Consider the following 12500-nt stretch of genomic DNA (forward strand, 5'->3'; position numbering starts at 1 on the left):
GTGCACGCAACAGTGTGAAACTGACAGCTCAAGTGCATTGACTGTTCCCATCTCTTCCACCGCGCATTGCAGCGTTGCTGGTGTTCATATTCCTGCTGGGCGTCGCGGTTGTATGGGTTTTTGCCGCCTGCTTCGGCGTTGGCTTTCGCGTGCGGTGAGTCGCATTGCATCACGTCATTCCTGGGCAGACGTGGCTTGACACGTGCGTTTGAAGTGTGATGTGTACCATGCACGACCTTGGCTCATCGTTCATACATACCAACGTGGCGCAATCACACTGTGTTTTTCAGCGGACGCGACGACACACTCAATGCGCAATCAGTGGCTGCAGGCACCGCAGGTGAATTGCATGCGAGTGTCTGTTTTGATCTCACTGCCACGCAACACACACGTGATCACAGTGCACCTCACCCAACTTCTCCACGACACACTTACACACACACACACACTTACACACACACACACACACCTACACACATATACTACCTCTCTCTGTCATGTGTTTGTTTCCTGTCATCGCGAACACACACGTGTGCTGCAGGTTCAGTGCAGCACGCGAAGACAAATGAGGACGAGGTGCCACTTCTTGCTGTTGGAGACACGCGTCCTGCTTCATCGTCGTTCTCGCGCGCCAGTCGCATGGCAGCAACACCGCCACCGCCACCAACATCGTCATCATCAGCGGCAGTGGCGGCTGCCCGCTCTCGGTCAAACACGGCAGCATCGGCCTCAGCCCGGGGAACCCTTGACGCCCAACCAGCACAGGTCTGCTGCGTGTCTGTGTGTGTGTGTGTCTGTGCGTGTGTCTGCGTGCGTGCGTGTGTGTGTCTGTGTGTGTGTGTGTGCGTGTGTGTGTGTGCGTGCGTGCGTGTGTGTGCGTGCGTGCGTGCGTGCGTGCGTGTGTGTGTGCGTGCGTGCGTGTGTGTGTGTGTGTGTGTGTGCGTGTGTGTGTGTGTGTGTGTGTGTGTGTGTGTGTGTGTGTGTGTGTGTGTGTGTGTGTGTGTGTGTGTGTGTGTGTGTGTGCGTGCGTGCGCGCGCGCGCGTGTGTGTGTGTGTCTTTGCACAACGGGTGTGTTCGACGTTCGACGTTGCCCCACCTTATCAATCCATCCCTCCCCCAACAAATCGATCAGCGGTCGCTGCCAAAGGAGCGGTTGTCGAGTCTGGATGTCTTTCGCGGATTCACTGTTGCCCTCATGGTCTTTGGTACAGCCACAACTGCCATTGTCATTGTCCTCGATGTTGCATTGCACGATGTGGCCACCGCTCTTTCATATGTGTGTGTGTGTGCGTGTGCGTGTGCGTGTGCGTGTGTTTGTCGTGCTCAGCTGCTGCCTCCTTCACCGATGAACACACATACACACGCGTGCAGTGGATGAGACGGGTGCCGCGTTCCCTCCAATCGACCACTCGCCGTGGAATGGCGTTCGTCTGGCGGATTTCGTCATGCCGTTCTTCGACTTTATTGTCGGCGTCTCCCTCGCCCTCTCCTTTAAGAAGTTTGACCTCGAAGGTGATGGTGCAGCGTAATTGTGCGTCGTGGATGCCTGTGTGTGTGTGGTGTTGTTTTTTTGTTTTTTTTTTGTTTGTTTGTTTGAAGGCTTGTGTGTGTGCGTGTGTGTATTTGTGTGCGTGTGCGTGCGTGCGTGTGCGTGTGTTTTTCTGTCACACATTCGTGCACGAGAACACATCACCATCACAAACCCGCATTCACCCCACTATCAACAACAACAACAACAACAACAACAACAACAACAACAACAACAACAACAACAACAACAACAACAACAACAACAACAACAACAGACGCGACGACGACGCCGCGCGTATGGCCTGCGCTGCGCAAAGCGACAATCCGCTTCCTGAAGCTGTTTATCCTCGGCATGCTGACACAAGGCGGTATTGACATTATGAACTACGACCTGGCGCACATTCGCATCATGGGCATCTTGCAGCGTGTTGCTGTCTGCTACTACGCTGTGGCCCTCATGGAGATTTTCCTGCCAAGGAACAAGAAATACCGCAATTACAACGAGACTGACACCGTCACAGGTAGGTCGTGCTGTGTGTGTGTATGTGTACATGTCTGTGTGTGTCTGTGTGTCTGTGTCTGTGTGTGTGTGTATGTGTGTGTATGTGTACATGTCTGTGTGTGTGTGTGTGTGTGTGTGCGTCTGTGTCTGTGATTGTTTATGGTAATGTGTGAGCAGAATCAAGTCTGTCTACTCCCAATGTCCAAGAATAACCTCTTGTTCCCTTGCACACACACACACACACACACACACACACACACACACACACACACACACACACACACACACAGGGTGGGCCGTGGATGTGCTACACATGCTGTGGCGGTACAAGTGGCACTGGTTCACGGCTGCGTGCTTGTTTGCGACGCACACGGGCATCATGTATGGCGTGAATGTCCCTGATGCGTTTGGAGAAGAGTGTGGGCGTGGCGTGCTCACCCCCGCCTGCAACGCCGCCACCTACATTGATCGCAACGTGCTCACTGTTGAGCACATGTACTTTCCCGCCAACGGAGGTGCGTGTGCGCGTGTCTGTGTGTGCGTGTCTCTGTGTGCGTGCGTGTGTGTCTGTGTGTCTGTGTCTGTGTGTCTGTGTCTGTGTGTCTTCAGGTGGGCATACCTGAGCTTTCATTGTGTTCGTATAGGTTTGCGTCGATTCCTGTCCGTGCGATAATTCAACCGCCAACACCCCCCCCCCCCGTTGTTGCTCATCCCTCCGTGACTCTCCGTCACCCAACATCCCCCCCCCCATTCCCTCCTCCTCAATCCATTTGCGCTCGGTGCAGGCGACAAGAGCGGCAACGACGTGACCTTCCAGCGTCTTCCCGAGTGTAGCACGTGCTCGCCCGGCAAGTGCGTACCGCCCGAGGATGCTCCGGCGTGGTGTCTGCACGGCCCCTTTGACCCGGAGGGCCTCGTTTCCTCCCTCAACGCCATCATCGCAACCGTCATCGGCATTCACTACGGTCACGTGAGTTCACATATGTGTGTGTGTGTGTGTTTGAACAATGGTATCTCGCTTTTCAAGCTTGCTCAGCAGCAGTCTTGCTTCATCGGACCCAATCTTCCATGACACTTACGTGCCCCCGCCTCCCCCCCCCCACACACCCAACACACATACACACATGCCAGGTTCTGCGCCGAGTGCAGTCACCAAAGGCGCGAATTGTGCACTGGACGGCGTTTGGTGTTGTGCAGTTGGTCATCGGCTTTGCCCTCCACTTTTCTGGCGCATTCGTCATGAACACAGGTGCGCGCGCGTGTTCGTGCGTGTGCGTGTGTGTGTTTGCTTGGGAAGAGGAATGTGATTGCTGCGTGCTTGTGCTTCAAAAAAAAAATGTCGGGCGCTGCATGGCAACGCACTCACACACACACACACACACACTCACTCACACACACACACACACACACACACACACACACACACACACACACACACACACACACACACACATGGATGTATCTCCTCTTTGCACACGCGAACGCATGCGATGCCTTTCGTTGTCAGACCTGTACTCCATCTCGTACACGCTCGTGACAGCTGGCACAGGCGGGGTGCTGCTTGCGTTGTTTTATGTCATCGTTGATCGCCTGCACGTGGGCGAGTGGGCGTGGAGCGGGTGCAGATACATGGGCATGAACGCCATTGTGATGTACCTTTGCGCTGAGGGCGACATCATCCCCTACGTCCTGGCCGCATTCTACTGGAACAAGCCGGTGTGTGTGTGTGTCTCTGTGTGTGTGTGTGTCTGTGTGTGTCTGTCTGTCTGTCTGCCTCTCACTGTCTCTCTCTCTCTCTCTCTCTCTCTCTCTGTCTCTCTCTCTGTCTGCATGTCCATACTGGCACGCGCATACTCTTGCGTGACTCTTGCGTGGTGTCTGCTCTTATCGCAACTCGCCTCATCCAACACACCTCTCTTCCCCCTCCATTCCCCTGAAAACCTGTAGGAGAACAACCTGGCGAATATTCTGTGGCCGACGGGTGTGTTCTGGGGCGACGGTGATGAGCGGCCATTCAAGCCGACATACAACTACCAGGTCATGCTGTGGACGCTGGCGTACATTGGCGTGTGGATGCTGCTGGCCCGTTACCTCTTCTTGAAACGAATCTTCATCACCATTTGAACGCGGTCGAGTGTGTGTGTGTGAGTGTGTGTGTGTGTGTGTCATGTTACATCTACACCCTTCCCATTGCCATGACTGTGTTACATTACGCATTACGTTTGCAGCGCCATGGCTTTCCTGCGCTGGTGCCATTGTTGGTAGTCATTTCATTGCGTTTGTTTGTGTTGTTAACAGCGGCAGCATGCTGCCAATCATCGAGTCATGCACAATAGAGAGAAATAGAGACGAAAGCCTTGGCTGTTCAAGCACGCGGTTCCACGCCTCGTGTTAATAACTGCATGGCGTCAACAGCGATGCACACACACGCACACAAGTTGTCGTGGCACAGGCGCCCCAGAGCACTGTGTCGACGCGCATGATGCCGCGAACATACCGTTAACAACACACACACACACACACACACACACACACACGGCCTATTTGGGGTTGATTGCCTTTTCCAATCCTTCCATGGCATCCCTCCCGAGCTTGTTGAGGTCGTTCTTGAGGAAGAGGATGAAGGGCCGGCGCCAGCCCTTGAGGGAGAGGTCGGCTGTGTAATCAACGACAACGTTGTTTGGATCGTCAGGGGATGGGAGCACCTTGATGGTATCAATGGCCCGCACCATGGCAGATTCACCCTCCAGCACCACCTCGTTCGGTGCATCGAGCTTTGTGATTGTGTACCTGGCAGGGGGCAACAGGAGCAGAGAAGGGAGGGGGGGGTACAAGGGTCGTGTGTGAGTGCGTATGCCGTGCATCCATATCCACACACACACACACACGTACACTGTTGACGAGGTCGCCAGTTGCACGCACATGGGAGGGCATCTGCCTGCGTTGGCATGCCCCCCCCCCCACACACACAACTGCACTCACGTCATCTTGGACTCTGTGCCCTTGAAGACTGTGACCAGGTCGAAGGATGAGCCAATCTTGAGGGGTCCGCTGTCAACGCGCTTGGACTTGAGGCAACCCGGGTCCCACGACGCAATGTTGTCAAAGTTGGCCAGGTACTCAAACACCTCCTCACGCGTCTTGCCGGTGAGGTGGGCTTGGTCGTTGACAACGCCTGCGCTGACGACGGGCATGTTTGTGGACGCTGAGGCTTGCAGAAGACGGTAGGATACGAGGGCAACAGCCGAGGAGATGGTAAACACTTGAAAAGCGGTGCGGGGCGATGGAAGCAAGCTCAAGGGAGCTGGCATGCTTCAACAGTGCGGCGGTGATGGAGATGGAGGCGGGTGTATGTGAAGGTGGGAGGCCGCAGAGAAATGAACGGTGGTGGCTGGTGGTGGGAAGCAAGCTTGTGCTGCGATGATGTGGAGTTGTCACACATTTTCACACCACGACATCATTGTGACGTCATGTCATTGTGCGCAATGAGACGTTCATGACCGAGACGTTTAGCCTTCGTGATGGTCGTTTTGGCTCCATGACACACGCAATCTTGCATCATGCCCTCAACAGGCAATTTAATTGTTTCAAAGACGCCGGACTTTGTTGTCGCTCACTCTCATTTCACATTAACATTGCAATTGTAAAGTAACACGTAGGCGGCTTGCCACCACCGCGCCGCTGTCACGTCACGTGTCATATCACATCACACAATGGTTTTGTAAGGGTTGAGGATGCCATGTGGGTCCATGAGGGCTGCACAGCACATGTCAGTGTGTGTGTGTGTGTGCGAGTATGTGTGTGTGTGTGTGTGTGTGTGTGTGTGTGTGTGTGTGTGTGTGTGTGTGTGTGTGTGTGTGTGTGTGTGTGTGTGGAAAGAAGCGCGTGAGTGGGTGCAAGCAAGAAGCAGGCCTATCACCTCTCCAATGTCATAAACTTGAATGCAACACAAACGCCACACCCATCCTAGCCACAGCGAACCTTTGATTTGCTTCATGAGGTGAATGGCCTCCGCGGGCTTGGAGTAGTGCTGCAATCGGTGTCATGTTCACTTCACGTCATTTGACGATAGCTATGCGCGTGCGCATGCAGACTCGCACGAACGCAAGAAAAACACACGCATACACACATGAAGCGTGCTTACAATGTGGTGGGGTTTCATGACGCCCAGGCCGTGTTCTGCACTGATGGAGCCACGGTGCTTTGCTGTTGTTGACGTGAACACAGCAAGCACGCACGCAACAAGACGCATGGTGGTGAGGTGTTCTGTTGCGGACAACACATGAGGCAGGACACAAAGACACACATGCACACGACAGCACATGCACAGGCAAACCACACACACAAAAAAAAACACAAAATACACACCCAACACACAAGATGCAAAACACACCGAACACAGTATGCAACACAGCACTCACACGACATGCATGCAACCGACCTGTAAACTCGTAGACAAAGGGCTCGATGAGGCCGAAGAGCTCTTCGTTTGGTTCCGATGACGTGATGTTCAGGTGCAAGTTGCCTGGCACACCAGCACACGCACGTGCATAGGTCTGCTAGTGAGTGCATGCTCGTGTGTGGTGTGCGTGCGCGTGTATGCGTGCGTGCCTGCGTGTGCACGTGCAAACGCAATCATATAGGAAGACGTGCTGATCAGACGGTGTGTGTGTGTGTGTGTGTGTGTGTGTGTGTGTGTGTGTGTGTGTGTGTGTGTGTGTGTGTGTGGAATTGCGTACCGTCGCCCACGTGGCCATATCCAACACAGCGCGTTGCGACACTCGCCACGCGCGATCGCATCTCATTGACCTGATGATGAGGGGAGGCGGTGTCAGGAATGTAATGTTTAAGGATGGACAGGCGCATGCACAAACACAAATGGGTGCGCATGTGCACAGGAAACGAGTTGCCCTCACACACACACAGACACAGACACAGTCACAGGCACACACACAAGCACAGGCACACACACACACACACACAGGCACACACGTACCAGGGAGTAGAGGACGGGGAGCGGGAGAGAGACGTCGTATTTGTAGACGGTGCCATCGTGCTGCAATGCCTCTGTAATGCGTTCGCGAATCCCCCACAGCGCACTCGCCTGACCCGCGTCCTGTGCAACGGTCCCGTCCACGACGAGCTCGTCGCTCATCACCGTCTCGAGAAAGCCCTTGCAGTCATAGCACAGCAGCGCACGGCAGTGGGCGTGGGTGAGCAGTGGCCCGTTGGCAAGAAGCACATGGGCCGTTGCCTGCACACACACACACACACACACACACACACACACACAGACACACACACAGACACAGACACAGACACAGACACAGACACAGACACAGACACACACATATACACACAAACAAACAAACACAGCACACACACACACACACACACACACACACACACACACACACACACACACACACACACACACACACACACACACACACACACACACACACACACACACACACACACACACACGCACGCACACCTCACGCGCATACACACATAGATGTCGTACCTCAAGCTTTGCAAAGTCGTGTTCCTGGACAGAGCCGTGCGTTTCAATAAGGATGTAGAAGGGGGCCGGGGTCTGCAAAGGACTCGACAGGCCCAGGTTGGCTGTTGTGCAGTCCATGCTTCCCTCATCAAGGAATTCAAACGCTGGTGGGGTGCATTCATAGGGGGTGGGCCCCAAGTTGTGTTTGCATGAGAGTCATCACAGATAGGTGAGATGAGGGCAAATGGGCAGATGCCCAAGACACAACAAGACAGACAATCATGCGCAGAGCAATGCAAACGTGCGGTCAGCGCCTTGCAACAGCCCTTCCTCCCCACACATCCTTTAACAACACAATATCACACGATGCATGCACGGGTGCTGTGCCCACCGGAGAGGATCTCGCCGAGGTGGTGCTTTGCGGCCTGGAACGTGTGCTGCAGCTGCTCGTACGAGTTGCACGCAAGGAAGGCGACGTTGGTGGCAGCAGGCCGCTGCACAGCCTCAATTGCCACCCCCGTCACCACACCGAGCGTGCCCTCCGAGCCAATGAACAGCTGCTTCAGGTCATACCCTGTGTTGTCCTTGCGCAGGCCAGACAGCGTGTTCAGCACCGTCCCATCAGCCAGCACAGCCTGCAGACGTGTGCGTGTGTGTGTGTGTGTGTGTGTACACGACAGAAACCACGTTCGCAAGTCACACACGAGTATATGCACAAACAATCGAATGCATGCGTGCACGCACAGGCTCGACATTCACCGTTCCAAACCCTCTCCCCGCTCTGCTCGGCGGACCTCGAGGCCGAGGACGGTTCCGTGGAGCGATCCATAGCGGAGGAAGCGGAGACCGCCCGCATTCGTGGCCACGTTTCCGCCAATGTGGCAGCTGTCATGGCAGCAGTAGCAGCAGGGAGACGGGGATGAGGGGCAAGCGCACACACACACACACACACAATGTACGAGCTGACAGACAGACCGACCGACAGACAGACAGACAGACCGACCGACAGGCAGGCAGACGGAAAAAGCCAAGTGCAGGGACGTACCTGCCCTTTGCCCCGAGATCCAGTGGCATCATGAGGTCATGGGGCTCAAGGTAGGTGTTGAGTTGCTCCAGCACACAGCCGGCCTGGCACGTGAGGATGCGTGACACGTCATCCAAACTGGGCCCGCACGCACGCGCGTGGTAAGGAGTGAGCACAACACGCACATGGAGCACAATAACCCACACAAGGAAGACGGAGAGAGATCAAGGCACACGCAAGTAATAGCCAGCCAGGCAGGCACCCAGACACACATTCACACATTTACACACATACACATACACACACACGCACATACACACGCACATACACACGCACGCACACACGCACACGTCACACAACACACCTGATGATGTCGTTCATGAGCTCTGTGGAGAGGATGATTTCGTCGAAAAGCGGGACGCTGCCTCCAACAAGACCTGTGTTGCCGCCCTGGGTGCTCACGGCCAACCGTCGTTGATGGCAGTGCCGCAGCACGGCAGCCACTTCCTCAGTTGATTTGGGACGCAGCACCACTGTGCTCTGCCCGCGAAACTTGCCCATCCAATCTGCACACCCAGCAGCACACCTATCGTGAGTGGTTCACAGTAAAGCGTGTACTGCCTACTTGGTAGCGGTGCCAGCCAATCCAATCCTCAGAAACCCACAGAGCGCCCTCAGCCAATGCAGGCAAGGTATAACACGACACAGCACGACACTTTGTTGCGGTACTGTCACCTTGGTTGTATCTGTCCACATCGGCGTGGTCCGTGATGACGCCACTGCTGGTCAAGATGCGCTCAAACACTGCAAGGTCTTCGCCTTCCACCTGCTCGAGTTGAGTGTGCGTGTGTGTGTGTGTGTGTGTGGGTAGGTGCAGTTTTATCATGTGAGCACTTGCTCTTGATGGATGTCTTCCCTCGCAAACACACACACACACACACGTACACAGATGCACACACACAAACAAACACCCACACACACAAACACATACACACACACGTACACACGCAGACGCACGCACAACCGCAGGACCTGGTTAAAGTTTCCGCGTTGGATGTGTGTATATGGCTTCTGTTGTGCTGTCAACAATGTTGATGCGAAGCGATGGTGACCACCACCACCACCTCGCAGTCGCTGCGACAGCAGCCAGCGAACAGCAGTGCCACGCAAACCACCACTGCGCATCGCCATTGTCAGCATCTTGCTGCTGCAGAGCTATTTGTTTTTATGTGTCGTGTCGCTGTAAAACAACGCCATAAACCGCAGCAGCTCGCCACACCAAGCGCAAGAAGCAAGCAAGAGCAGGAAGAAGAAGCACGCACACCACAACAACGACAATGATGATGATGATGCGGAGGGTGCGCGCTGCTTCCTCTGCTGCTGGCTTCGGCTTCGCTGGCTTGGTGCTGCCGCCGCTGCCGCCGCTGGTGGTGGTGGTGGTGGTGCTGATGGCGTTGGTGGGAGCAGATCAGAGGGCGCAGGCGGAGGTGGTGTTTGACCAGGACACATTCGGGAACTTGCACATCAACACAAGCGCTGATGGAGCAGGTGGTGGCCGCGTGCTGCTGAACGGCGTGGATGTGCTGGGCTTGCTGCAACAGCAGCAGGAGCGCATGCAGGCCGTGCAGGCTCGCGTGTGTCAGCGGCAAACGCTCGTTGACGTGACCGGCATTGCTGTCCCCAGCGGCAACAGAAAATGGTCTGATGGCGTGCTAGCAAACAACGGCCGCATCTACACCACCCCCTTCAGGAGCGACACCGTGCTCATCATTGACCCGTCCACAAACTCGGCGGATGCCACGACCATCTCGGACCTGGGCACGGACACGTTCAAATGGGGCGGCGGTGTCCTTGCGCCCAACGGCAGGATCTATGCCAGTCCCGTCACGGCACCGTCCGTGCTGGTGATTGACCCAGAGACCAACACGGTCGACGGCACGAGCATGCCCGTGTCCGGCGCACACGAGGATGACGAGTTTGCGTTCTTCAAGTGGACAAAGGGCGTCCTTGCGCCGAACGGCAACATCTACTGCGTGCCGCTGGACGCGGCGAGCGTGCTGGTGATTGACCCTGCTGCGGGTACCGCTGATGCCACAACCATTGTGAGTGGCGCTGGGACCAGCGTCATCAGCGACAAGTGGCTGGGCGCCGTGCTCGCCGACAGCAACGGGCGCATCTACGGCATCCCCTACAACGCAGACGCGGTGCTCATTGTCGACCCCGCGACCAACACCGCAGACAACACGACCATCCGGGGCTTTGGCGGCATGCAGAAGAAGTGGCGCGGCGGCGTGCTCGGCGCCAACGGCCTCATCTACGGCATTCCGTACGAGGCCACGGGCGTGCTGATCATCGATCCCGCCACCAACGCAGTGGACACGGGCGCCATTGCTGGGTCTGCGAATCTGTTCTGGCAGGGCGGCGTGCTCCTGCACGACGGGCGCATCCTCGCGTTCCCGGCCTTCTCCACGCCGTCGGCGCTGATCATCGACCCGGCCACCAACACCACAGATACCACCACCGTCACGGGGTTTGATGCCGTCGGCACAGCGTACGCGGGTGGCGTGCTTGTTCCAGCCACCGGCCGAGTGTACCTGATCCCGTCTCGTGCTGAGACCATTCCTGTCATCAACACCCTTTGCATCCCGTCGTGAGCAGTCTCCGTGGAGTGGAGCACGATTGCTTCACTGCTTCATGAATGCGTGCGTGTGTTTGTGTGTGTGTGTGTGGGGGGGGGGAGGATTGGGGGTTGGGCAAGCAATTTGAGGAGGTACGTAGTGGTGGCGTGGTGGATGAGGAGGACGAGGTAGTGGTAGAATGTTGGTGGAGGGGGGGGGGGCAAGACGGCGCTTCGGAAGCGTTTAGTTGGCTGGGTAGCTGTGCTGGTTGCTAGTGTCATTCTTGACTTTTGATTGGTTGTACGGGTAGACGAAGAGCATACATGATTCTACTTCGATGATTCGGTCGGTTGGGAGGAGACTTAGAGGGAGGGAGAAAGAGAGTTGGATTGTGTCGCACACTGTACTGTATGTAATTCTGGTAATTTGAAGCTCTTACACAGACACAGACACGCACACAAGCAAGCACACATGCTCACACAGACACAGACACAGACACACACACACAGACACAGACACAGACACACACACACACACACACAGACACACACACACACACACACACACACACACACACACACACAAGCACACACACACACACAGACAGCACACAAACAGAGCACAGACACACACGCACACCCAAACGCAAAAACTCTTTCAAGGCGGGCACAGAAACCTGGTGTCGAAGACTGAAGAAAGACTTCCTCCATTTATCTACCCTGTCCTTGGATTGCGTAGTAGGTCCAGAAGCAAACGCCAACGGACTGCTTGCCAGCAACACGCCGCTACAGTGTGGTACGTGGCGGAGGAAGAGTGCTTGTGTGAGCGAACACGCTCGAGTGGCATGGAAGGTGAACGAAGAACGTCGGAAAAGAGACACGAGTTGCACCTGCTCTTCCTTACATTACATGATGCCATGCAAGACAAAAAATGAGTGCAGCAGTAACCCGCGTTTTCTCCTGCCGCCGTATGGTGGTTGCGTTTGTGTTTGTTGTTGTTGTTGTGTCTGTGGTTCGTGTCAGTCACAAGCAGCGCTTGATTGACGTTCCGGCCATTGCGCTGCACGTTCACATTCACATTCACATTCAAACATACACGCACAAGCTGACGACGGCTCTTCTCTCCTTGATTGTTTCCTCAGACACCCAGCCGGTTTCTGTGCTTGCTTGCTTGCTTGTGCGTTTGAGGCGCTATCACACATCCCTCGTTGGGTCGCACGAAGCAACTCAGACGCAAAGGTTGGTTGACGCGCTGACTCTTTTGTGTGCCATGGTTGCATCACGCCATCACAAGCGAGGGTGCGAGTTGAGCGCTCCTGG

The 12500-nt window shown here is 55.4% G+C and overlaps 4 protein-coding genes across 4 annotated transcripts in view; 2 read left to right on the forward strand and 2 right to left on the reverse strand.

Moving 5' to 3' along the window:
• PTSG_09649 (uncharacterized protein) overlaps positions 1 to 4157 on the forward strand; it is a gene marked incomplete at both ends in the record, with an annotated part of 9180 nt that extends 5023 nt beyond the window's left edge. Inside the window, 11 exons of the mRNA XM_004990016.1 lie at positions 73 to 154; positions 291 to 340; positions 542 to 765; positions 1134 to 1206; positions 1373 to 1513; positions 1807 to 2052; positions 2324 to 2548; positions 2819 to 3003; positions 3165 to 3282; positions 3541 to 3749; positions 3981 to 4157. Of these exons, the coding sequence (XP_004990073.1) occupies positions 73 to 154; positions 291 to 340; positions 542 to 765; positions 1134 to 1206; positions 1373 to 1513; positions 1807 to 2052; positions 2324 to 2548; positions 2819 to 3003; positions 3165 to 3282; positions 3541 to 3749; positions 3981 to 4157 (1730 nt within the window). The remainder of the gene's footprint in view (positions 1 to 72; positions 155 to 290; positions 341 to 541; positions 766 to 1133; positions 1207 to 1372; positions 1514 to 1806; positions 2053 to 2323; positions 2549 to 2818; positions 3004 to 3164; positions 3283 to 3540; positions 3750 to 3980) is intronic.
• A 126-nt stretch (positions 4158 to 4283) lies between these two features.
• On the reverse strand, positions 4284 to 5405 carry PTSG_09650 (uncharacterized protein). The gene is made up of 2 exons (XM_004990017.1): positions 5016 to 5405; positions 4284 to 4823 (listed from the first exon to the last, which is right to left on the reverse strand). Exons 1-2 carry the CDS (start codon positions 5342 to 5344, stop codon positions 4574 to 4576), a joined length of 579 nt encoding a protein of 192 aa, XP_004990074.1. The 5' UTR covers positions 5345 to 5405; the 3' UTR covers positions 4284 to 4573.
• A 181-nt stretch (positions 5406 to 5586) lies between these two features.
• On the reverse strand, positions 5587 to 9798 carry PTSG_09651 (D-2-hydroxyglutarate dehydrogenase). Its single transcript, XM_004990018.1, has 13 exons — positions 9596 to 9798; positions 9299 to 9389; positions 8928 to 9129; positions 8585 to 8701; positions 8334 to 8424; positions 7931 to 8174; positions 7561 to 7703; positions 7030 to 7206; positions 6773 to 6842; positions 6475 to 6558; positions 6178 to 6239; positions 6015 to 6063; positions 5587 to 5789 (listed from the first exon to the last, which is right to left on the reverse strand). Exons 1-13 carry the CDS (start codon positions 9761 to 9763, stop codon positions 5740 to 5742), a joined length of 1548 nt encoding a protein of 515 aa, XP_004990075.1. The 5' UTR covers positions 9764 to 9798; the 3' UTR covers positions 5587 to 5739.
• Positions 9799 to 9829: 31 nt separating this feature from the next.
• Positions 9830 to 11301, forward strand: PTSG_09652 (uncharacterized protein). The gene has a single exon (XM_004990019.1). The coding sequence runs from the start codon at positions 9901 to 9903 to the stop codon at positions 11215 to 11217; it is 1317 nt and encodes a 438-aa protein (XP_004990076.1). The 5' UTR covers positions 9830 to 9900; the 3' UTR covers positions 11218 to 11301.
• The last annotated feature ends 1199 nt before the right edge of the window (positions 11302 to 12500 follow it).

Source organism: Salpingoeca rosetta (genome assembly GCF_000188695.1).
Source record: "Salpingoeca rosetta unplaced genomic scaffold supercont1.26, whole genome shotgun sequence".
NCBI lineage: Eukaryota > Choanoflagellata > Craspedida > Salpingoecidae > Salpingoeca > Salpingoeca rosetta.